At 35.5% G+C, this 26,788-nt stretch overlaps 1 protein-coding gene across 3 annotated transcripts in view; it reads left to right on the top strand.

Annotated features, from left to right (window-relative positions):
- The window catches only part of Nup153 (nucleoporin 153), a 70,585-nt gene extending 48,968 nt beyond the window's left edge, over nt 1–21,617 (top strand). For 2 of the 3 annotated variants that reach the window (XM_010622910.3, XM_010622911.3), the window contains exons 13-22: nt 291–389; nt 1,695–1,779; nt 4,305–4,427; nt 6,323–6,940; nt 8,282–8,476; nt 10,574–11,458; nt 12,935–13,294; nt 13,960–14,235; nt 19,975–20,143; nt 20,476–21,616. In XM_010622910.3, coding sequence (XP_010621212.1) covers nt 291–389; nt 1,695–1,779; nt 4,305–4,427; nt 6,323–6,940; nt 8,282–8,476; nt 10,574–11,458; nt 12,935–13,294; nt 13,960–14,235; nt 19,975–20,143; nt 20,476–20,560 — 2,895 coding nt within the window. In that variant the 3' untranslated portion in view covers nt 20,561–21,616. Of the gene's footprint in view, nt 1–290; nt 390–1,694; nt 1,780–4,304; nt 4,428–6,322; nt 6,941–8,281; nt 8,477–10,573; nt 11,459–12,934; nt 13,295–13,959; nt 14,236–19,974; nt 20,144–20,475 lie in introns of all 3 variants that reach the window. The other variant, XM_033761903.1, reaches the window with a different exon arrangement.
- The last annotated feature ends 5,171 nt before the right edge of the window (nt 21,618–26,788 follow it).

Raw genomic sequence — 26,788 nt, forward strand, 5'->3', positions numbered from 1 at the left:
TTTTTTTGAGATAAGAGTCTCACTATGTAGTTGAGTCTGACCTGGAACTCACTATGTAGCCCAGGCTGGTCTCGAACTAATGGCAGTCCTCCTGCCTCAGCCTCCCTGAGTGCTGGGATTATAGGCTTACGCCACCACTCCCGGCTAGTTACTATTAATTTTTGCCACAAGTTAAAAATGGCTTTTCAGTCTAAAAGGAGCAATGCTTTTAAATTCAAGGTGTGTTTATAGTGTCCATTTCTTTTTCTAAATAACTCTTTTTGTGTCATTTCTTGATGGGAAATAAACAGGGACAAATGACCTCTCCAAGCAACACTGGCAGCCCCGTGTTTAAATTTTCATCTCCAATTGTAATATCTACTGAGGCAGTTGTACTATCTCCATCATCTGTAAGTAGGAAGCAAGGAATATTTCACGTTTATTGATATTAAAAGCATGTTGCATCGTTATCCAATCTGTGATGCTGTTGGTAGGAAGAATTCTAATTTCCAACTTAAAAAAAATTCATTGTTTAGAAAACTCAGATGAACACTCACATTCTTTCTTTCACATATTTGTATATTTATGATGTGTATACATTTTCCTGTACCATTTGGCAGTTAAAATGCAGACTCTTGACTCAATACAGTGGTGGCAAACCTATGGCACATGTGCTGCAGCTGGCTTGCTGTTGTTACCATAGAAAGCGCTAAAAGTTTTCCATCACTGACTTAATATTTGTCCATGTGTCCTCTAAGAAGAGGGACATTGTTTTACTATTCATTTAGTACAGTTACACCCAAGAGAAATTTAATGTAGTCCATATTTATATTTCCCTGTTATCCTCACATGTCCCTTAATTGCTGTTTTCTTTGCCAGTTCAAGACTAGGACCTACCTCATCAATTAAATTGCATTGAATGTAGTTGTTAATATGTGTCCTGAATCATATTGAATTTTGAAAAATGATGGGCTATTATTGTCGTACAAAATTTGTTTCTTAATGGTCAAAAAACATTTTGGAGTAAGAATAAAGTTTAATGTTCAGGTTGTCCCAATTTGGCACATGGATTATTTTAATACGTTGCCTTTCTTTTTAACTGTGTCCTAATTTTCTGTCATGACTAGGTGTTGTAGATGACATATAATTTCCTTGCCATCGGTTGTCTCATTCTTTCTGTTAGAAAATAGCATTCAGAAAGTGAGAACTAACCTTTTGGAGCACACTATTATTTTATGTACTGTTTTGAGAGAGAAAAATGTCTAATAAATGAAAATTACCGTGAAACTATGGCATGTCATTTAATATAAGAGGAACCCCGATTTTATACACGCAGATGTACATACATACATACACATACATTTTCAATTATGCAGCGCTGGATATTGAGCCTGGGCTTCATGCATGCTAGGCAAATGTTCTGTCATTGAGCTGTATCCATCTCCTCTCCCTTGCCCTGCTTTTTTTTTTTAAGGCAGCATATTGTTCTGTTATTAAAGATAGTCTTGAACTCCTGGGCTTAAGTGATCTTCTTGCTTTAACTTCCCCAGTGCTGGAACTGTAGGTGCACACAACAGTACCCAGGTTATGAATTCCTTTTAGAGATTGTAAAATATGAAAACTGTATTATTTAAAATAGAGGAAATTTAATCTTTGGACTTGTCATAAAACTACATCCTATTTAAAAGCAAATTGGTATTCTTTGCTCTTTACAGATTAGATTTACATTTAGTATGCCTGTTGCAAAAACAGAAATTACTGGCTCTAGCAGTACTTCAGAACCAGTTATAAGTAGTTCCGGTAAGTAAATATTTTTACATGTTTGCAAAAACAAAATTGCATGTCTTAGAATAATATTTCAAATTCTTGCTTTCACCTTTGGTAATTCCTTTAAATGCTTTCCTTTCATTTAAATTATCTGTTAATTAAAAAGGAGAAGCTTTATTCTTCTAACAGTGTTATTATTTTCAAGAGATAGTAAACTATTATTGTTTGGTTTTGAGCAGATAGCCAGAATATCAAATTATTCATCTTTGTTAGTAAAAATAGTTACAAGTTTATTATAAATGAAGTCTCATTGTAAATTTATGTGTGTGTGTGTGTTTTGTACTGGGGATTGAACTTGGGGCCTTGCACTTGCAAGGCAAGCAGCAGCACCACTGAGCCAAGTCATTGGCCCTTGTTTGTATATTTTGTGATGGAATTTATCTCTAATATTACTATATGATTCATATTTTTATTTGTAAGGGTTATGGTGGCCTGTGCAATAGTATATAAAATTTCTAGACTGAAGAAATCAAAATTGAGTGAGAGAAATAGTAATCAGATAATTAAAACATGATATTGTTTTGTTGTCATTGTTAGGAAAATAGAAAAACATTTAGACTGTGTTACTCAGGTCACAAAATTTGAACAAGGGCATACTACAGGAATAAAAACCAAGTGTAAAGGCACAGGAACAAGAACAAAAAAGTATGGCATACTTTGTGAATTACAGATGATTTATCATGAGATTGGAAAAGTAGATGTAAATTCTGAAAGTTCTTGAATACCATGCTAAAGAATTGATTTTATTGTGAACGGAGTAAGGATTTATTGATTTTTTTTTTTAATAGGACATTGCTAGTGTAATGGGGTATTGTGAAAGAGAGGTATTGAGTATGTGGGCATGGGTAGGAAAAGAGACATGTTATGACATCATTTGGAGGCAGTTCTACCACAGTGATGGGAAACCCGTTAGAGCCTTAATGATAAAACATCCCTCTGTAGCACACATGCCCTAGGTTTGCCACCACTACATCTTAAGTGTTTGGGTTTTCTTTTTCTCCTCCCCTCCCTGTCCCATCTCTCTCCTTTTCTTTCTTTTGTTTTTTCCTGTGGGATATTCCTTGTTGCCTAGGCTGACCTTGAATTTATGACCCTTCTGTATCAGCCTCTTGAATAGATAGAATTATATGGAAAGGCACCACCATGCCCAAACAGAAGTGCTGTATTTTTAAAATATTTGCTGAGTTTTATTTAGAATTTTGAAAAGTAGATTGTCCTTTCTTAAAATACATATTTTTAAAAATGAGCCAGGACATAGAAGCTAGAGAGGCTTCAGCTTTGGATTATCTGAAAGATAAGAGCAGAGATTGTGGGAGCCATGTAAAATACAAACTTAAAACTAGACTGCTAATTGCAGGCTCTCTCTCTTTTTTTTTTTTTAGGTTTGATTTTCATATAATTTCAAACTCATAGAAAAGCTGCAAAAATAATACAAAAATTTCACATAGCTTTACCCTCATTAGTTACTTATTAACATTTTGCACCATTATCTTTCTTACCAATGTAATGTTGTAAATGCAATAATTGCATAACAGAACAATTTGGGGGGGTACTGGGGATCAAAGTCAGGATGCAGGCTCTATTTTTATATTGCACAAAATAGCTTTGGGCCGGGGATTTAGCTCAGTGATTCGGTGGCCTGCCTTGCAAGTGCAAGGACTGGAGTTCAATCCCCGGTACCAAAAACAAAACAAACAAACAAAACAGCTTTATATAATAGAAAGTAGTAAAGTACTGTGAAATTTTTTTTGTATTACTGGATTAAAGAATAGACTAATTGTTACGAGGAAAAGCCTTAATTTTTAGTAATGTGTTAGTATTACGAGTAACGATTTATTAAAGGAGCTTTGTATTGCATTATATCTCAAGAAATTACTCAGATTTTTTTAAGGAGTTGAGTAAGACTGCATTTATAGGTAGTGTGTATAGAATTGTGTGCTATCATTTTTATACCTCTGGTTCTCACCATTTCTCTTTTTAAAAAGCCAATAGAAAATAAGGATGTCATAATTAATTACTGTGTGACTGGAGCTGATGTTTTTGCTGTCTCCTTTTTCTGTCTGTCTGTGCGATTGCATATTGAGATCATCCTAAAAATTTACCTCAAATTCACTAAAAGTTATTCCACTTTGGTTATAAGAAGTAAAAACAGTTCAATTTGATTATAACTTTTTTCTTGTAAAATAGTGCCACTGTTTCCCCCCATGTTTCAGTTTTATTTTCTTTCAGTGAATACATTGGCTGGCAGTTTATATTTACTGCTTTTTTGTGTGAGCATGGGGGTTGATGAGCGGAATATGTAGTAATTTTAACCCTCTTATTGTAATAAATTAACTCTGTACTTTAAGTCTTGTGTTTAATGAAATTACAGTGACTTTCTCATAAGTTTTAGAAATTGATCCAATAGAGTTGTCTTTGGAAGATTTAAAAAGTACATTTAGTTCAAGCCCAGTCCTTTTTCTTAGCATAATATCTTTTATAATTTAAAAAAACTACAGCTCAAGACAACATTGCAGTGAACAGTATAAACTGTAAGAAGCAAAGTGAAGATTATGAGGGCGTTTTAAAACCTGCAAAAATCCTGAAAGAAGGAAGTGTTCTAGATGTTCTGAAAAGCCCGGGTAAGATAACCAGAAGTCTTGATTACAAGTCATAATCTCATTTTAATGTAAACTGTGTTATAATTTAGCCTTTTAAAAATTATGACTAGTTTCATAGGTTGATTTTTTAAATATAAATGTAGTCAAATAATTATTTTCTGGAAAATATCTTAGAAACCATTACTCTTTCATTTCGAATTTAAGAACTCTGAACTAATCCTGATGCCTAAGATGGAAGTCCTGGAGAGGAAAATGAATTATCTGTAGATAGAGATGGTCCAATATTGAAAAGAGGAAATGACCCTGATGACAGAACCCGGTCATATCTCTCTCTGAGGAGCTCTTTGCACTGCCTTATCACTTTTTTCTCCATTTGATACATAGTAGAACAAGGACAAATTTGCTTAATTGTAACATATTTAGAGGGCAGTTCTTGTTTGCGGTATAAGATATGAGAGCTAGCACTTAATAAAGATCATACACTTGTGAGGCAGGCGGCAGAACCACTGAACTAAATTAAATCCCTGGCTCAAGAATAAAGTTGGTTTAAAATCAGAGGATTTCCACAGTTTTATGATACATAGTACAAGAATGTATAACCGTTCATAATGTAACCTGGTAGCTTGGAAAGGATTTAGATTTACCCAGCAGATGTGTGCATGTATAATGGATGCTTGTATAAAGGTAAGGTTGGCTTTCTACAATAAGATTTAGGGGAGAGTTAGGTTATTTGGTCCATCTTTTCCTTTTTTCTTAGGTGGTGTATACTGCCTCAGGAATGAAGTAATTTGGGTAGTTGTACGAATTTATGGGAATTTCAGAAATCCTGAATTCTAATCCTAGAATTAACCATTCTTTGTGAGTGTAGTTTTATTTTACGCATATATTTAGCAAGTTAGGATTACACTTTGCATACACAGTCCTGTGTGCTTTTAACTTTCTTTTTAGTAGTCCTGGGGATTGAACCTAGAGGCTCTTTACCACTCTACCACCAGTCAGTTGCATCCTCAACCCTTTTTATTCTTTGAGACGAAGTATAACTTAAGTTGCCTAGACTGACCTCCATGTTTGGTTTCTCTGTGTGATCCTCTTGAGTAGCTGGGATTATAGTTTGCCTGGCCAAATTAGGAAAATGTGACAGAATGGAAGGAAAAGATGTCTATAATGCCTGAGATGATCACTTTGAAAAATTTGCCAAATTATACATTGTTGACCGCTGCGAGTAACTGGATTATGTGGAATCTTTCTGCCCTTATCCTAAAAGTAGCTCTAGGCTAGATTATTTCTTGGTACTTCTAGAAAACCTGTAACTATCTGTACTTTTTCTTTTAGTACTTAGACCCAGAGAAACAGAATCATTGTCATCAACCCATAAAAATTTGAAGCCTATGTTATGTGAGTTTAGTATAGTTAGAAACAGTTCATTCCACCCTGTCACTTTTGATTACATCTGTTCAATAATTATGCCTCTTCAGCTCATTTGGTTCTGTTGAAGTTAGAGGCTTCTATAACACTGGATTGTGACTTGAAAATATTGAAAAATGATAAATATTGAAGTCATTTAATATAGCTGTGGGAATAACAGGTGTGGGAGGAAGGCTTTGACATTGTTGTAGTTCACTACAGGAAAGCACAATATAGTAAAATGTGAATGACAGTAGTGTATATTGGTAAGTTCATGTGAGAGCATCAGACTCCCAATTTCTGAGAGGGAGAAGGTGATAGAATTTTAACTATGTCTGTGATTTACTAGTTTATACTTACAATATGATTGCATGGGAGAAAAACTTAAAAGCTGTTCATCTTGGATTGTATAACCCTGCAATAAGGTAAATATGTTTTCTTTCAGTAATTGGAATCAGTACTTTGATTAGAAAACCCCTGTCTCTTTCCTTCTCACCTCCACCCCAACATAGGTTTTGCCTCACCAAAGGTAGATTCTGTTGCTGCTCAGCCTACTATGACAAGCCCTGAAGTTTATACAAGACCAGCAATAAGTACTTTTTCTTCTGGTGGAGTTGGGTTTGGGGAAAGATTAAAAGCTGGATCATCCTGGCAGTGTGATACATGTCTGCTACAGAATAGTGTTACAGACAGCAAGTGCATAGCCTGTCAAGCGGCAAAACTGCCACCAGGAGAAACTGCTAAGCAGACTGGAACTGGGACACCAAGCAAAAGTGGCAAAGCTGCTCTTTCTGCATCAGGAATAGGCTTTGGAGACAAGTTTAAACCAGCAATAGGGTCATGGGATTGTGATACCTGTTTAGTGCAAAATAAACCTGAAGCAATGAAATGTGTGGCCTGTGAAACCCCGAAACCTGGAACTGGTGTGAAGCGACCCCTGACATTGATAGTGGTTTCAGAAAGTGCTGTAACTACGACGGCTTCACCTTCTAGCTGCACTGTTACCTCTGGTACCTTAGGATTTGGAGATAAATTCAAAAGGCCTGTGGGATCTTGGGAATGTCCAGTATGCTGTGTTTTTAACATTGCAGAAGACAACAAATGTGTGGCCTGTATGTCTGAGAAAGCAGGTATATTTATAGCTATGTAGAATAATTTTGCTCTTCACTTAAGTAGAACATTATGATTTATTCTGTAAAACAGCTGAATAGTATTTGTAATGGTTCAGGATGAACATTTCATAATATTTAAAACCATCTTGAGGTTAAAGTGACTTGCTTGTGGCTAGGTCTTATGTTTACTTAGGGTAGGTTTACTGGTATGTTAACTAGTCTAGTGTATATTAATGGCTTTTTAAAAATGTATTAGAAACTTCTTGCTCTTTTTACTTTTCAAGATTGACTAATATAGACACTAAAAGTTCTCAGAATGAGACAGACTTTCTCAGACCTTGATGTGATTTTGACATTTTTCTCTTACATAGAAATAAGTATAGTTATCATTTACAGAGGAGGTTTCTTTAAGGGTGAAGTAGTATTTTATGAAAATGCTGTAGCTATGCCACGGATGTTGAAATGATAGGAAATAACTGAATCTATTATGAATTCTAACTCAACTAGAAAAATGGAGATGAGTTTGAGTTTTTCCTGTTCAAAGTTAGAATTACTGAAGGATTTACATCAGTTTTTAATTAATTTTAATGCACACTTATATCTTCATATTTGTGCCTTGCTGAGCTGCCCTTACTGCCACCTCTCCCCACAAATAAGCTGTTTCTGCTTAAAGATTTAATTACCGTCTCAGTAATATTCCTCTAAGTCATTTCTTCCTTCTTTGCAAGTTTGTTTTAGATTATTTATCAGTTGGTGATGATACCTTCATGTTTTATTTTTCCGTTTTAGACCATGAGCACCTTAAAAGTTAAACATTGTTTTTATTAACCTTTCTATCTCCCAAACTCAGCTAATGTTTGTTAAATAACTGCAATATAACAGGCACATTATTAACATAGTAGGTCTATGGTTTCATTGTGAGATGAATGATAGACTATGTGCAAAACTAAAATGTGCTTTGAAATCTTAAAATTAATATAGTATATAGCTATGCATTTTATGTGTTGGGATTTGCCTATGGTTTACATCTCAAGTCTTAGAGTGCTGAGCTGTTTAAAGAAATTTTGGACTCTTAAAGACAGTTTAGTCTTTGGGCTCTTAACTTGAGCATGTTTTTATTTTTTTAAATTTTAATTTGAGATTAGGAGGGAGTTCACTCACCACTGAGCAGTATTTGAGCAAGCTGCTCATTTTATAAGGTTAAATCTGAGTAGTATATCCTGTTTTTAACAAGTAATGTTTACATTTCTGTTTATTTCTTAATAGGAAGTTGTCAGAATCAAACAACTTAGTGGTATCATTAAGATGCTGACAAAATGAAAATTAAAAATTTTAATGCTTTTCCTCATGATCTTTTAGGAACCTCAGTCCCTGCTTCTAGTAGTAGCACTGTACCCATCTCTGTGTCTTCTGGGAGCTCTCTAGGACTGGACAAGTTCAAAAAGCCTGAGGGAAGCTGGGACTGTGAAGTGTGCCTAGTGCAGAATAAAGCAGACTCTGCCAAATGTGTGGCATGTGGGAGTGCAAAGCCGGGCACGAAATCTGAGTTTAAGGGTAAGGTGATGGTAAAATGCCAATTTATAGTGCCATTTTAAAATGAAATACTTGCAAATAGCGTTAGATTTTTATTCATTCTCTGCTGAATCTTCATATAAAATGAGATAATTTTTCTTAACTCATACAATTCATGTGTATCTCCGATTTTAAAGTCAGAAAGCTGCCTGTCACCTGAGGTGTCTTTTCACAAGAGGAGAACTTTCTTATGTTCTTAAATTTCAGAGAGCTTTTGGGTTCTTTTTAAAATGTAAACGACTTACATGAATTTCTTGACTTTAATTTAAAGTAATCTAGCTTGGGCTTTGGTTTCCCAGAATACATTCTAGAAAGAGAACGCTTTCTCTTTAATAGTTAATCTTTAAGATTAACTTTAATCTTTAATGTTAACTTTAATCTTTAATATTTTATCATGTAGATATATTGGGATAACCTCTCAAAGTAATTAATGCTAAGCTATCTAGAGATCAATTTTTTTTTTTGTATTGGGGATCAAACTCAGGACCTTGGCGCTCACAAAGAAGGCAGCAGAACCACTGAACTAAATCCCAGCCCTGGAGGTCAATTTTGGACTGCAAATGAAAAGCTTTATTTATTTATGGTACCGGGGATCGAAAATGAAAAGTTTTATATTTTTAGTTTATATGATTGAAATAAAGAATTTTGCAAAATAATACCTGATCTGTATGAAGTGTCCTAGTGTTTTCCATTTTGCTCTAAAAGAAAAAATGATTGCAGCCCACTAAATTAGTTGGATGACTTAATGGAATCCAACTGGCACTTGAAAACTGCTACATCTGGGTGTTGAAGATTCCTATACTCTGGTCCGTTTGGACTCGCTCTGTAGCTGTTGTCTCACTACCATCCTTTTCCCATATTCCCTTCCTGTAGTGTAGGAGCCACCATGCTTTAAATATGTGTACAGAGTCCTTTGAGGCAGTACTCATACAGGTTAATTCTTGTCTTTGACACTTTTAATTTTAGCATTCTAGCTAGAATTATTTAAAATACTTTAGATATCATGTATATAGCCACCTGCTCCTCAGATTCCAATGTAATTTTCAACTAATTTCTCTTTAGAAAAAGGTGGGATGGGTGAGTAATCATTGAAAGAGGAAATTTGAAGATGGAGGTTTATAAAAAGCTTTACTGTTGTGTCTTTATTACATGTCAGAGTAATTTCTGAATATCTTGATGCTTTTTAATGGTTCATGTTTTGAGCCAATGAAAAAAATTTTGATCTTGTCAGTGTAATATTGTTTGTCTTTATAAATATAGCTTCATATTGTACTATTTTTGTTTTCTTGATGCTAATGTTTTTTAAATGCTTGAGTAAATAATACAAGACTTTTAAAAATCAAGAAAATGTGGTAAATGTTCATAATGAGACATCCATCCACCTCTTGTCCCCATTGGCTCATTCCCCCCACCCAAGGAGTAGCTATGGCTAATTTCTTACAAATCTTTTGATGTTTCTTTAATGCCCCCTATGCAAACATATTACTGTTGTGTGTATTGTGATTTTCTACTTTATCAGAAATTTGCATACCACACTCCCTTTCTGTCTAGATTGTACATGGCATTTTGCATTTCTTTTTGTTTTATTTTGATACTGGGGATTGAAACTCATGTCCTTGTGCTTGTGAAGTAGGCAGAACCACTGAGTTAAGTCCTGGCCCTGCATTTCTGATTTTATCCTTAAAGTCTCAGCTGTAGAATTGCTGGGTCAAAGGGTATATATGATTCTGGTTTTGATAAATACTGACAGAATGTTCCCCACATATTTTGTGTAAAATTATACATCCATATACAATATGTGGAAGTGCTTACTCTTAATTCTCATCAGTACAGAATTTATCAAACTTTGTTAGCCAGTGTGATAGGAGGTGGCATGTTTTGTATAGTTGTAAAGGTTAAAGTATAAATCTTGTGATGAATATTGGTCAACTTGGTTCATATTTATTGGTGTGGATAATACTCTTCAAAGTAGGCCCTTTCAAAGTTGTTCCTATTTCACTTTTGCTTTCAAAGACATATTTTGTTTGAGAGGATAATTGTATTAATTCAGTCTTTGTGATATCTTTTATATATTTGAAGGTTTTAGTACATCTTCCTCATCTTCTGATCCACCAGCCTTATCCTTCAAATTTGGTTTTCCATCATCATCATCTGCGCCTTCTCAGACTTCAGCAAGCACTGGAACTTTTAAATTTGGAGATCAGGTGGGATTCAAAATAGGAGTATCATCTGACTCTGGGTCTGTAAACCCTGTGACGGAAGGCTTTAAATTTCTTAAACCAACTGCAGATTTTAAATTTGGTTTTTCATATGATTCTAAAACTGAAGAAGTTAAAAAAGACAGTAAGAATGATAATAATTTTAAGTTTGGACTTTCTTCTAGTTTAAGCAATCCAACTTCTTTAGCTCCATTTCAGTTTGGCTTGTCTAATCCTGGGCAGCAAGAAAAGAAAGAGGAACCACCTAAATCTTCATCCGCAGGCTTTAGCTTTGGTACTGGTGTTATTAACCCTATCCCTGCTGCTACTGATACCACAGTGACCTCTGAGAACAAGACCAGCTTCAGCTTTGGAACCATAGAAACCAAGAGTGTCTCAGTGGCTCCTTTCACATGCAAGACAACAGAAGCAAAAAAAGAAGAAATGTCCGCTGCCAAGGGAGGGTTCACTTTTGGCAATATGGAAACTGCCCCTCTGTCATCTGCCTCAGTGTTTGCTTTGGGAAGGACAGAAGAAAAGCAGAAAGAGACTGTCACTTCTACTTCTCTGGCTTTTGGGAAGAAAGCTGACAATGAAGAGCCAAAATGTCAACCAGAATTTTCCTTTGGGAATTCAGAGCAAACCAAAGATGAGAGTTCTTCAAAGTCATTGTTTAGTTTCAATGTTTCAAAACCATCTGAGAAGGAATCTGAGCAGCCAGCAAAGGCCGCTTTCACTTTTGGAGCTCAAACCAGTACCACGTCTGGTAAATATTAAAATTTTATTGTGAGAAGCCTTTGACATCTCAAGAATGGGAAGTCAAAGAGTAGTTTATATAGGACATAGCTGAGAGAGTACTAGTTATGGGACTCTTGGGAAGGACCTAAGAATTTTTACTTTTCTCCTCACCCTCCTGATTCTGATTAAATTACCTACAGATCTAATTTTCAGAAATAACAGCTCACATGGAAAGCTCACAATAGTGCACACTGATATATGCCATTCTTTCTACTTGGGCCTTCTTTTTGGGCATCTTGTAATCAGAGCTGGCATATACTATACTGTCTGGGAAAGTAGGGATTCATAAATGTACAAAATATTGTCTAAATTTTTATGTAAAGGCTTTCATTTATAAATTACAGAAACCAGTTGGAAATCATTTATGAAATACAGACAACAAATATAATTAAGCCCTGAGAAAATAGTCCTGATTTTGAAAACTGAAATCCTAAAGGAAAATAAAATAACATCAAGTTAAGGTCTAGCTGTTGAAATAAAAACTGTTCTGCATTTGAGTGTTGAGACTAGTGTAGCTGATAATCTGGTTAGTGAACTAGAATTTTCCAGAACACAGTGCAGAAATACAGAGATTTGACAAAAGCTCAGAAGTTCCACTGAGATAGCAGTTTTTAGAAGATGAGACTAGTGTAGCAGAAATATTTTTAAAAAGACAAATTTTCTATATAGACTGGTCTTAAAAGTGGAAGCAACCCACTAGTTGACAGAGTTCAATTCTTAGAGTAGTTTTTGTTTAGGTCAATAAGTTAAGCCTGTTCTAAAATGTACATGGAAGGGAAAATACCCAAGAAAATTTGGGGAGGGCAGGCACATAAGCAGATTTGTTCTATCAATAGCAAAACAGTATAAAGTTATATTAATTAAAACAGTCTGATAGTAACACCGCAGGGAACAAATACATGTATGTTAAGAAAATGTGTCAAAAAGATGGAACTGGGCCGGGGATTTAGCTCAGTGGTTCCACCTCCTGCCTCACAAGTGCAAGGTCCTGAGTTCAGTCCCTGGTACCCCCCCCCCAAATGGAACTGAACATTCTTAACAAAGGATACATTGCTACTAGGGTAAAATTGGCTACCCATTTGTGATCCTGCAGTATTTGTTGCATGAATTGCAAAATCAAATACACAAGTCACAGCTATCTTCCACTATCTGAATTTGTTATCTAAATGTATCAAGTTAGATTTAGATTTGAGGGACAATTAAAAAATTTTTAAAAATCTGAATGCTGAAGGCTTTTCTGTGAAAGACAAAATCCATAGGCTGTAAAAGAAGAGATTATTATTTTTTATATATAGTATCAGATTGTATTAGGTGTTCATTCAATGAGCAAATCGATCAAACCTTATCATTGTTTTCTAATGAATTCTTAGATTCCTAATGTAGTAAAAAGTGCTGTGATGATTTGTTCTTACGGATTTATGTATCTTCATTTTCTGTCTTACAGATCAAGGTACAGCAAAGCCACTTTTTAGTATTTTGAACACCAGTTCCTCTAGTTCAACTGCACCAGCCACTTCAACTGGTGGTGGCATTTTTGGTAGTTCCACTTCCTCCTCCAATCCGCCTGTGGTTGCCTTTGTGTTTGGACAGGCCAGCAATCCTGTGAGCAGCTCTGCTTTTGGTAACTCTGCAGAATCCAGTACATCTCAGTCCTTGCTATTTTCTCAGGATAGCAAACCAGCAGCCACATCCAGTACAACAGGCACAGCTGGCAACCAGTTTGTCTTTGGATCAGGAGCCAGCAGTAATAGTACTGCAACCTCTGGTTTCAGCTTTGGAGCAACAACTACATCTAGCTCTGCAGGTACATTTCCAATAGTAAAAAAAAGGTGATAGTTGGGTTGACTTTAATATAAATGTGCTAGTTTTGTTTTGCTTTAATCTTTTGTACTGGGAATTGAACCCAGGGACTTAACACTGAGCTGTATTCCTATGCCCCCCACTTTTTTTTTGGGGGGGGAGATAGGGTATTTCTAGCTTGCCCAAGTTGGGCTTCAATTGAAATTTAAGCTGTTTTAACTTTTCACTTTGAGATGTCAGGTTGTAGGTAACTATACACTGGTGGTGTTTTTTGTTGTTGTTGTTTTTTAAGATATCAGACCTCATTATGCACTACGTACATATAACTTGCAATGGTTATTTTTGCATGCCAGAATTATTGGCGGAGAACTGGGGATATATATACCCAGTGGTGGAGCGCTTGCTTAGCACATGTGAGGCCACCAGAAAAAGAAAAAATTGTTGACTGGGAAGGTTGTGACTTGTGTGAATTGAACCTTTGTTTATATGGATTCAGTATGTTTTAGCAAATAATGGTAGAGTTATATTCTTAGTCATTATTTGAAATTTGGCTTGATCAAGGTAGGATTCTACAAAAGAGCTAAAATTTTCTGGTGGGTTAAAGAAATTTCTGAAAGCTTATCTTACATTTAGCATCATAGTGATGTAAGTATTTCATTGGGCCTCCAGGATCCTCCTTTGTATTTGGCCCTGGACCTTCAGTACCATCTGCCAGTCCAGCATTTGGTGCTAACCAGACGACCCTAACATTTGGACAAAGTCAGGGTGCCAGCCAGCCTAATCCTCCAAGCTTTGGATCTATATCATCATCATCGGCATTGTTTTCTGCTGGTTCTCAGCCTGTACCATCTGCTTTTGGAACAGTATCAAGCAGCAGCCAGCCTTCTGTGTTTGGACAGCAGCCTAGTCAGTCTGCATTTGGCTCTGGAACAACTGCTAATTCCAGTAAGTTTGCTCTGATGTAGTTCATATCGCTTAGATTATATGTGTCTTAAAAACAGTATTTTTACTGCACTTTGAAAGCGTGTGTATATGGGCATCATGGTAAAATTTTTGAAAGATGCATCATGGTGGAGTATATAATGCCACTTATATTTTAGGGTGTTTCTACTGATGAATTATTAATTTTAGTTTGAGTTTTATTAAACTGTACTTAAAATAAAATAATAAATTTTTAATATGTAATGAGTGTTTAGAATAAATATCAACATTTCCAATATCTACTGTTTACTTGCTACAGAAATCTAAAAAATAACAGCAGAAGTAAATTGCTCTGTAAATTACAATGAAACTACAAACAAAACTCTACCACAGAAATAATCTGTGCTTCAGTCATCACACCTAAGGCAGTCTTCACACTTGACAACAGCATGTTCTATACACAAGTCTCACTATCTTTTTTGGGCATGTTGTACTTGTCACCTCTCTAGCCTTCCTCTTGTCAGGAGCTTCCCATTATATTACATAATGTGCATTTAGCAGGAAAATGAAATATTACTAAAATATCAAATATATAGTGAGTGTTTAGAATAAACATGAACATTCTCTGCATCAACTATTTGCTCACTACATCTGAAAAAAAAAATTCCTAAGTGAACTACAATGAAAATACAAATAAAGCTCTACCACAAAAATATTCTTTATCACACCTAAAGCAGTTTTAACATATGTGAACATGTGCATAAGTACCACTTACATGGATAGCACATATACTTTATTTTCCTCTCTTCTTTGGTAGGACATATCTGACATCCTGTTTTCTTCGGAGGTTCTTATGATGTTTCACTCTGCTCCAGAATTCTTTTGCAGAAGGCTCTGGGCATATACCTACTGTTCTCTGTTGTAATTGGTCACTTAATAATTCCAGTCTCAATCCCCTTAAGAAAATTTCTCCTTGATAATTGTGTTTGTTACTTTCTTTGTAAATCATGAAACTATTTAAGCCCAACAGGTTTAGGATTGAATAAAACACAGCCATCAGCCAGTGCTTTGTGTTTTGAGTGACATCACAGTTGCTACATAACTCATTAATATGACCGTTTCTACCTTCATTTGTGTTGAGGATTTACTATCTTTTTTTTTTTTTTTTTTTTTTTTTTTTTTTTTTTTGAGACAGGGTCTCACATAGTCCAGGCTATCCTTGAACTCGCACAGGCTGACCTTGAACCCACAGGATTCTCCTGCCTCAGCCTCCTGAGTGCTGAGACTACAGGGGTGCACCATGCTCAGCTTCACAATCAGTCTTATCATTGTGTGTAATGTCGATAGTATCAGTACTACTTTGTCTTTCTTTGCCATCTAGGAGGCTAGTGTTAAGTTTTTCTGAAATCCAAAGATGATATGATACATTTCCCTGTTGTGAACTTCAAACATTTCTTAAGAATAGTTCCTGTGGTGATCAGCTAGTGTTCTTTTAGTAAATGTTAACACCAGTGAGTAACTAGTGAACCACTAGTTGAACATAGCATTTGGGTTACCCCCCACAACTTAGTTATTAGGAGTCGAACTCAGGACCTTGCACGTACCAAGCAGGTGTGCTTCCACGTGCCCTGGCCCTTGGATTACTTTTTGAAACAGGTGCAGCAAGTCTGTTCACAACATCATATGGTTTATTACCGCATGAATAAAGACCTAGTGGCTAAGTTCCAGGATAAATTTCTAAATTCAAGGTGTAAAATGACTTGGCACCTACCATTGCATATATTTTTATGCCATATTTGGAAGGTTTACATGGTGTATATTGCCAAAAGCTATAATAACCATGAGATGATGCAAGTTGTTCAGTTGTCTTGTATTCAGACAGTGTATAAATTACCTAACAGCTTGAAGCAAAGCTCTCAAAAGATGAGCAAATAGCTATTCTTTCTTGATCTTTTTGTTGTCAAAATGTAGGCAATTTTGAAGGAAACCAAATCTGTTGAGTGTCATTGTTATAAAATCTTAATACCACACTATCATTTCTCCATAAATTCTTTAGATTCTGACAATCAGAACAATAAAGTACTGCTGTGAAGGCTTTAAGTTCAGATAGTGAGGTTTCATGATACATAATTTTGAGTATGACTGTTGGTAAATACAGAACATTTTACTTGTATTTCATTATTAGTGTATTTCAGAACATCTTGTGGCATGTTATTTGTTACAAATAGTTTTCAGTATTGAACCTCAGTGTTGGGCATTCTGTACAATAGGTTTCACCCCTGGCAAGAACCTAGTAACATTTTCTGACCGAGTTCAGATCATTCAGGTATACATGACCATTTTGAAGCATTTTGACTAGTCATATATTCATTTACATTACTGTCTCCTTACTCGTGAATCATGACCTTCACTCTGTGCTTCTGTCATATCTTGCTCTCACTGTTACAGCTTCTTTGACTTACATGATCTGTCATCATTGGTAGCCCAGTCAACCTGACAACTCATTTTCATATTCTTCCCAAAGTTGTAAAAGTGGATTTTCATGTGACATTGTACTGAAATGGGCTACTTCTCCAAGAAGTATTATATGTTTTCAAAAGAAAACATATAATAAAACAAATCATAAATACACAAAAACGTTACATAGGCAAAACTTACCTGTTGCTACTTTGATACACATGCATAAACTTTACTGTCTACCAAGTGGGTGAAGACAAAGATCACTTTCTGTATTCTTCCTGCACAGCTACTGAGACGTACAGCTGGCTACCATTATGCTAAAGTATATATTTCCATTAATTATGTTGGTATACTCTCCAGAGTATGGTATGGGCATTGTTACTTCCCTCCCCTGTGATACCTGTCCTCCCATGATGCCCAAAGGCCCCCAAGATAAAAGTTTTGTACCTGACAGGATATTTTGTTTTACCTGTAAACATTATCCCCAAATTTCACACAATTATATTTTTTAAAGTACTAAAGTATATTTTAAGGTGTTTCTCCTTGACATAGGTATGGGGTTTATTCCTGTTTCTCTTTATTGCTGCATTTGGGGCCCTCTAGTCTACAAATTTGCAATTGTATTTTCTGATTTTGTTTATGATTTCATTTACTTCTGAAGTTATACCCCAGTTGTCTTATGACAAATTGATAATGATATTTTTTTTACTTGACATGAATATTTAATCGGGGTTCCCATGATTCAGTTATGACTAATATGTATTTTAATAATTTATTTCATCAATTGTGCACTGTTTGATAGTTTTCTAATTGTAAAATACAGCCTCAAATTAGAAAAGGGCATAAAATATACTTGGCAGGTATAATGTTAAGTGAACATTTGTACCCAAGCACCCACCCAAAATCTCTTGATGGAACCCATTTTGATCACTTTTCTCTCTTCTTTTTCTACTGGTGACCACTGTCTTGTCTTTGATGGCAATCACCATTCTTTGGGTTTTCTGATACATCTATCTGTAGAAAATAGTCTTGCCTGATTTTTGCCTACATAATTGAAATCATATTGTATCAATCTTTTGATTCTTCTTTCCCTATATCTTATATTTTTAAGGTTGATCTGTATTACTGGATATAATTTATTCATTGTCTTTGCTGTAGACTGGATCACATTCTATGTGTATATCAAAGCTTATCCATTTTCTGTTGGTTGATGTTTGAGTTATTTTTAGGTTTTAAGAAATGCTGCCTTGGATATGATCTTGGAACACATATGGATGCTTTTCTGGAGTGGGATCACCAAATTAGAAGGTGTCTTAATATACTTTAGAAGATAGTACACACTTTTTCTGACAAATTGTGTCAATTCATATCCTGCCACCATTGTATGAGAGTTCTTATATTTAGGTGGTTTGATTCCTTTTTTTGTGTGAATTCTTTTAAAAAAGTTTGATTTTAGGTATCTTCCTGTTTACTTGTTTGGCTTTTGCTCACTGATTTGTAAAGGTTCTTTATATATTCTGGTATTAGTACTTTGTCAGACAATATATGTGTGAAATTTTTGTTTCATGACACATGTTAACTTTTAGTCAGGCCTTTTTTTTCAATTTGGAATTAGTATAGATTTCTTGTATGTAGATAATTTTTACCTTTGTCCATCTAATATAGAGATACTCTGGTTGGGTCACTGTTCTAACTATGCAGATATTGTTGCTAAACCGTGTAGGGTCCTGTGATCTTGCCTATGCAAAATTTTGTTTTCCTAACAGTGATTTTTAACATTTTCTTTCTGTTTACCATTAGTTGAGATTTTATCTCTTCCAATTGTAAAAATATTTGTCTTTTCAGTATTTTTAAACACATCAGCTGTCTTTAGTATCTGAGAAAACTTTTCTGGAATTTTTTTAACCTGTTTCTTCCATTAGACTGCTGTATACCTATGATTTGGGTGTTCTCTTCCCACCATCTTGAAGATTCCTTTTAGCTTCTGATAGGAAACTTTTCCTTTTGTATCAGGTCTTCTTTCTTATCCCTGTTAGTAGAGCACATCTTCTAGTGATTTCTGAAGGCTTCAGAGAAGAAAATGTTGAGGCCTTGCATTGCTGGAAGGATCTTCATTCTGTCTGTATGTTTGGTAAGACTTTTAACTGAACATAGAATTAGACCGAAAATTGTTTTCATAATTTTGAAGGTATTTTTTTCATTATGACTTTGCAACCTCCAGAGTTGCTCTTGAAGTCTTATTTGCTTCTACACTTATTTCTCCTTTCTGGGATGTAATTAGAATTCCCTCCCTCCTTCCCTCCCTCCCTCCCCTGTTCTGACATACCTAGGCATGCCTTGATTGTGTAGGAAAAGCAGCACTCTTGTGTGAAGTTTGATTTCTGCACATTTTCTTGGATTTCCCCTCTCATTCTTTCTAACCCCTCCCTTATATTTCTCTGGTTTTATTTCGTGGATACAGTGTTATCTGTGAATGTCTTCAGATGTTAATTATGAGTTATTTTTCTTAAATTTTGTTTCTTTGCTCAGTTTCCTTCAGTTTGCTTTTTTCTAGTACTATATTTCTCATAAAATAATGATGTTCAAGGCCAGGCGTGGTGGCGCATGCCTATAATCCCAGCACTTGGGAGACTGAGGTGGGAGGATCATTGTGAGTTCGAGACCAGCCTGGGCTACATAGTGAGTTCCAGGTCAGTCTCAACTACAGAGTGAGACCCTGTCTCAAAAAACAAACAAACAAAACAAAAAAACCCATGTTCAAATGTCTGGTGCTCCTTGGCTATTGAATTGAGACCATCTCAGCACCACTTGAAAATCCCTGGTATATTGCTGAGGCTGATGGATCTTTACATTCATTGTTAGTTTTTCTGGTTTGTCTAGCTTTATTTTATTTGGGAAAACCTAGAGATTAATACCTTTAGGTCTTTTCTCTTAGTCTGTCAAACCCCCAGAGGAGATGCTTCCAGGGAGGACAGCAAGAGTTCTCAGTATTCACTGTACCAATCTCCTCTCAATCCCTGTTTTCAGCATGATGTTCTTGCTGTTAACTATGCATGGTGCCCTCCTGTCTGGTGATGGCTGTAGGATTTTTAACCAGATATTCACTCTGTCCCTTTTCCCTTGGTCATGGGTGAATTGTGTCACTTGTTGGATGTATCAAGTGCATACTTTGTGTCAACAGAGAAAGTATTTTAGTTTTCATTAGTTTAAGTGACAATAAGAGATCATAACCTCTACATGTTTTCATATGCAGGAGAAAGAATCGTTGTTCATTAATGAAGTATTTCTGCTTCACTATTGTAGGTTCGGCTTTCCAGTTTGGCAGCAGTACTACCAATTTCAATTTCACAAACAATAATCCATCAGGAGTGTTCACATTTGGTGCAAATCCCAGTACACCTGCAGCCTCAGCCCAGCCTTCAGGCTCAGGGAGCTTTCCCTTTAGCCAGTCGTCAGCAGCATTTACAGTAGGGTAAGAGAATGTTTTGTTGAAATGGAAGTTATACGTTGGTGTGTGCTTTTGTATGTTTCATTTTCTAAACATCCTCAAGATGCAGTAATATTTGGTAAAATTAAATATATTCTCCATTTGCTAACATGAATTCACTTTATTACAAGTTTATATTATAGCCCTGGAAAAATAGCAGTAATGTTTGTGTCACAAATAGCAGAAAATGTGTTTTAACAATACAGTGCCTTTTCCTATCTTCCTCCCCCTTATTGCCATTCATGTTTAATAAAAATATTATTCTAAAGTTTTGCTGGGAGCATTATGTAATAGTATGAAGTTTTTATTTTTTACAGGTCAAATGGAAAAAATATGTTCTCTTCTTCTGGAACTTCAGTTCCTGGCCGCAAGATAAAGACTGCTGTTAGGCGCAGAAAATAAAGGTCATAATGGTGTTAAACATAACAGTTGTAACAGCTGGTGCCCATCATTTACATACTGGATTGTACTACATGCCAGGCTTATCTGAAGTCAGATCTGCCTAAGGACTTCTTTAATTTTGGAATCTTCCTTCTCTTTATGGAATCCCTTCCCCCATCTTTTACCCACTTTTTAAAAAATAATAGCTAGACTGGTGTCTGATTCTTCAGCAAAAATATTTTATGATCCAGCACATTATTCACTGGTTTGGCGTAGTCTGGCTGTACCCAGGAATAGAGCCTGCACGGTGAATGGCTTTGTATAGAACTTCTTTGTCTGCACCACTGTGTGCATTGCTAAGAGTTTATGGAACGAGTTGAAATTGTAATTATATCTGAGGAATTCTGTATAGATTAGAATTCTGTATAGATTAGAGGACATTGAAATGAGCGATTTCTATGCTGAGTTTGTGCTGGTGTATGTGTGAAGTGAGTGAGTTGGATGTATTGTGCACTAAGATTTTCTGATAAAGCCTGATCAAAGAATTAGTCCATGCTATGGACTTGTTAGATCTAGTTCATTCTCCATTTAATAATTATATGCTATTTCTATATTTTCATTCTTCTATCACCTGTCTTGCCTTTTTCATTATTTTATTATACAACTTCTGTAAATACAATTTTGTTTCTGTACCTTTTTGGTATAACATAAATCTGTGAACTTGAAATTTTAATTTTGTGTTAGAATTTTTCTTTGTTGTTTAGTCTTGTCTCAGATTTTATTACGTAAATCCCATTATTCAAAGTTGCCTAAATCCATTTGGAAATCTTTAAAAAAAAATTGGATATTCTTAAAAGTTGAATTTATTGGCTTTTCTGATCCAGTTTTGTTTGGACCAAAAACCAGTATTGTACAAAGTATTAAGCATATATTTTTATATTTACTGAAATGGACTGTGGTGACTTTGGATAATAAGGAAATGTTTAATATTAAAGCCATGTTTATTACAATATAATTAACATGTTAAACCATGGGATAAACGCCATCAATAAAAATTTATGAAGCAGTTTTCGTTATAGTTTTAACTCATAATGAAGGTACAGAGTATTAATGGTACAGATTTTTTTTTAAAACAATGTTCAATTAGAAATCCCAAAGAGTACATTTAAGTAATTAGGTAACTCCTGAGAGAGGAGGAGAAAAGTATGTGAATTTGCAACATATAGAAGGTATCCTGCTTCTTGCCTGGTGCTAGGATTCTCTTTTGCACATAGATATACATACCTTTTTAAAAAGTTGGAAATAAACACACATAACCATTAGTTTGTATTTGTATTTTCCTTGATGCCTAGGCAATGTTTATTGAGTTCTTAGAGATACAAATCTAAAGCATTTTTTTAAATTGCAGTGGTCTTGTGTAATTTCTTTTGGATTATTGTACTGATTAATTTTAATGCTGCATTTGCATTTTCAAAATGAGCCTTTGGAATAGCACTTTTGCTTTCAATTTAAATGCAGTTATTTTGTACTCATTTTTTAATTTGCTAATATTCTGGTTGGAGTTTAAATTTTAGAACTTTAAAAGCTCTTTTTATTAATGTTACATACTTGACACTTAACCTGCTGAAGTTAATCTTGATCTGCCTTACTGTTGGGAGGTAACATCTATCTTTGTAAGTCTTTTTTTTTTATTTGTAAGTCTATTGTTAACTATTCTCTAGGCCCATATACAGTAATACCTCAACTCAGGAACGCTTCTGTTGGCAAACAATTCAGTTCACAAACAAAGTGTTCATCATAATTTTGCTTTTGATCTCTGCATTGTGACCAACATGACCACAGCCATCTTGACCACACAAACACAAATAGAGCCATCTTCCCCAAAATTGTAGTCATAAACTAAGGTACCACTGTAATTGGGAATGTGAGTCTTTCTGCTTCTCTAAAAATGTGCTAGGAATCAATTTACCTTCATTGAATGTTTCCTCTTTAGCCATGTGTTTTAGTTAACTTTTCTTGTTGCTGAGACACCCAAAGGTAAAGGAGGAAAAGTTTATTTAGCTCACAGTTTGTAGAGGTTTCAGTCCATAGTTGCCTGGCTCCAAGGCAGAGTGAATGGCAGAGGAGAAACAGTTCTTGGCAGGCAGAAGGCAGGAAGGCAGCAAAACAGCAAGGAAGCAAGCAGCAACAGCAGACCTCATTTTGCTCCTTATATTCTATCTAGGCTCCATGCCCTTGGGGTGGATAGTACTCACACCCAGGGTGGGCCTTCCCATTATCCACACTCAGAAACTATGCCAGACCAATCAGTGGCCTAATTTAGTAATCACACTCTTAATCTGGATATCACACACACTGTTGAGCTAGGCACTATGTAAAGGCCCACTGACTACATGAGGCTTTGAGGGACACCTAGACAACCCATAACACCAAGTTATTGCAAACCACATGTAAAGCTGGTTTACATAGAAAACAATTTTTGGCTCTCCAGAGAATCTATAGTTGAATTCAGAACTTAGGTCTATTTTTAGTCAACTGTTATAATCTGCATGTGGCAGCTCCAGCCTTAAACCTGTCATGTGTCAGGACCAGAAGTATCTCATTAGCCTGGTGCAGGCTGGAGAACCATTTCTAATCCACTCCCTTCACTTATATAGTGACCTTGGGTTATACAATTCCAAGTGAGAACTGAGGTTTGCTTGTGGATGGAGGGGAAACATGTTAGAAAACCACTTCTCATGCTTGGCCAATGAAATCGTTTTAGTAGAAAAGAATCTCTGAAAGGAGTCATGTACAGACACTGTAACTGTCAGCTATATTTGTATAGCTGGGGTGGCTGTGTTCTCAAGTTCGTTACAATGTGTTGAATTTTGGTTCTAGGACCTCATTACCAAGTGATGTGTAGTGGGTCTGGCGCGGATCCAGAAATATGCATGAAGAAAATACCTAGAAGACATCACACCAAAGTTCCCGGATAGCACTTTAAGCAATTTGCCTACGTTGTTTTGAATAATTACAGTTTGAGGCATTAAGAAGTACAAATGAAACAACTGAATTTTTTTTTTTTCTTTTGGTACCAGGCATCGAACTCTGGACCTTGCCCTTGCAAGGCAGGTTGCGGTACCACTGAACTAAATCCCTGGCCCAGAAATTTATCTTTTAAACTATAGATTTTTAAAAAATTATCGTGAGGGCTGGGCATTTAGCTTAGTGGTGCCACCTTCTGCTTTGTAAGTGCAAGGTCCCGAGTTTGATCCCTGGTACCAAAATTAATTCTCTCCTGAAATTAAGTAACATTATTTTATTACCTGAAATAAGTGTTAAATTTTAACAATTCATAACCAGGCTGGTTCCTGATTTAACCTGGGAGAACTCGTGTTCATGTTCTTTCATTTTGTTAGCATATCCTTTTCTGGGTCTGTTTAAAAGTTTGAAATTCACTGGAAATTTTAAAAAGGCTAGCCTGTGCTATTTAGTGGAGAATGATATATTTGAGGTAGTTAACACTGAGAGAAATGAAAGTTGGGTCTAGCTACACTGTAGTACAGTGGCAAACCTATGGCCCACATTGTTTTTAAGGCATTAGACCTTAACGTATGAATTTTTTTCTAAAACCCTGTGTTCATGTTTAATTACAGTGTTGGTATTTCTCAAGTGGATTTGAGTTGCAGTTTGGGTACTCTATAAAGAGTTTGTCATTACTGTTCTAGCATATATAACACCAAGTCCTTGTATTTTAGGGCAACTATTACAGACTTTTCAGAAGTCCTGTGTAGCTGTTCCAAAATCACAGTATGTAAGTTAATTTCTTAATAGCACTTTTGTCTAAAGGATGCAAGACTGTGCTGTACCTTTGCTACAATGAAGTTTACTCCTTGAATTTCCCTTGCATACCCATTTGTAGAGGTTAGAATAGGAAAGGCTTTGAGCTGAGTTTTAACTAGCCCATCTGTCTAATACCTTGTGTGATGGTTATGATGGCTAACTCTAAGGACTGGATTAGTTTAATACTAAGCTTAGTTCACATACAGGTAACAGTGCTTAGTGAAAGTACACATCCCTAAATGGACGTTTTTGTAGGCAATCTCTAGTTCGCTTCTATAGACATTAGAAAAGTTGTATTTGGAAGCAAGGTCCCTATAGCACAGCCTCTCAGGGGGGAAAAAAAAGACCACATGCATCGACTTAAGTATTTATTGAGACAAATACAAATTGGCATACAAATCAAAACCAAAATGGTGAATTCTATAAGTGGGCCATCAAATACTGTTTTGCAGGTTCAGGGTCCTACAGTGAGCTGTAAAGAAATATGTACATACTCTCTGAAATGAGGGTTCATCCATAAAAGCACAAGTTGTAAAGACTAACCTTTGGTCCTGGGGATGGGGAATGACAAGAAATGGAAGGTACTCCTTGTCAGGTTAGGAGAATACTGTTATCTATGCATATTCTTGACAAATAGAGTCAAAACATGTAATACTCCATCTTTCAACAGCTCTTTATTCCTACGTAGTTAATAATGTAAAAATTTTCAACTTTCACTTTGCTGGAAATACTTAACATAAAACACTTAAACCCCTTTATAAATGACTAGTTAAATTTTAGTGTAATTTAATATTGAAAACACCAAAGACTTGTTTTTGTGGTTCAGACAACACCTTTTTAAAGAATCCTTTAAATACTTGGGTGAACTGCTGAACCAGTCCAGAGAAGTTGGGCTATTCTTTTTAATATTGTAATACTGACAATCGATGGCTTATGATCCATGTGTTGGCTTTATATTGGTGGTCTCATAGTCCAAAAGCAAGGCTTGCCATCACTCAAACTTACCTTCCTAGGGCCCACCTTCTGGCTTCAACCTGATTTTAACTGCTATGCCAGACTCCTCAAGGTGCACTGGCCACCTCAGGTACATTTAGAGAGGTCAGATTTCTGGGTTGCCCAAGTTCACTGCCAGTCATTTTTTAACTGAACTGATAATATAGCAGTAAGACAACATAATTTCTCATCGTATCAGTCCTAAGATTTTAGTTTAGGACATCCTTAGGGAAACTGTTCTCAGCTCAAGTCCTAATACTTATTACACTGTTTTATTATGAATACTTTCTTTTGCCTTTTAAGGCTAGGGCTTCAACATGTTGTTATACTCTACACAGATAATCAGTTTCTAAAAGTGAAATAAACGAAGTAGAAAAGTGTCTTCAAAAGGACAAGTTTCCCAAGAGAAAAGGGGCAGCAAGGCTACATTTCCTTTTCCCTCATTGTTTAGTCCTATTTTCTAACTTTGGAAACCAAGGGCTGAATTCATAAATAGAAACATTTAGGTTTTTGTTGTGAAGGCAAAGTAATACATGTATCTTTTACAGGGCCATATAACTGAATTCACAGTTGGATTTAGTTGTATATAGCAAATAATAATACTTTCTGTATAACATTAAACAGGACTTTTTTGTTTTGTTTTTGTAACCCAGATTAGGCAATTATGTGATTATTTGAGCAGAAATTTCAAAGATGCACTCCAGAGCTATAGAATGAATGACATTTCAACTTGAATTCCTCAGTCAGTGGCAAAAGTAGTATATAATGCTAGTGAATTCAGAACTTAGGACTATTTTTAGTCAATTGCTCTAATCGGTGTGTGGCAGCTCCAGCCTTAAACCTGTCATGCCTCAGGTCCAGAAGTATCTCATTGGCCTGGTGCGGGCTGGAGAACCATTTCTGACCCACTCCCTTCACTTATATAGTAACCTTGGGTTATACACTCTATTTCCAAGTGAGAATTGAGTGCTAAGTTTATAATAAAACTTCGCAATTTTTAATAGAATTAAGATTTTTCTTTTTACCGTGAAGCACTGTAAAACTAAATTTTTCCAAAGGCTTCAAGTGAATGAACTATTTAGTACTCTGATATACTTAACTGATATAAGCTCTGTGTAAAGTTGGACTTAATATAAAATTACTTTGAAAAAGGTTTTACAATAAAGTTATAAGGCTAGCATTAAAGTGTCTATAAATATCAAATGTATTTTCACAGTTTTAATGTTAAAGACTCACTTTAAAATTGGGACTGATAACATGTCTTACACATTTCCAATTTAAAATAATCTCTTATCTCAAGCAGTATCATTTTTTAACTGCAGAACAGTTTAGTGTTTTTAGGAAAATAACAGAGTTGAAGAAAATGACTGAAATAAATTACAGTACGGGTATGTATATATATATATACATATATATATATATACACACATA

Source organism: Fukomys damarensis, unplaced genomic scaffold (assembly GCF_012274545.1).
Source record: "Fukomys damarensis isolate Sample0158 unplaced genomic scaffold, DMR_v1.0_HiC HiC_scaffold_10, whole genome shotgun sequence".
NCBI classification, from domain to species: Eukaryota; Metazoa; Chordata; class Mammalia; order Rodentia; family Bathyergidae; genus Fukomys; species Fukomys damarensis.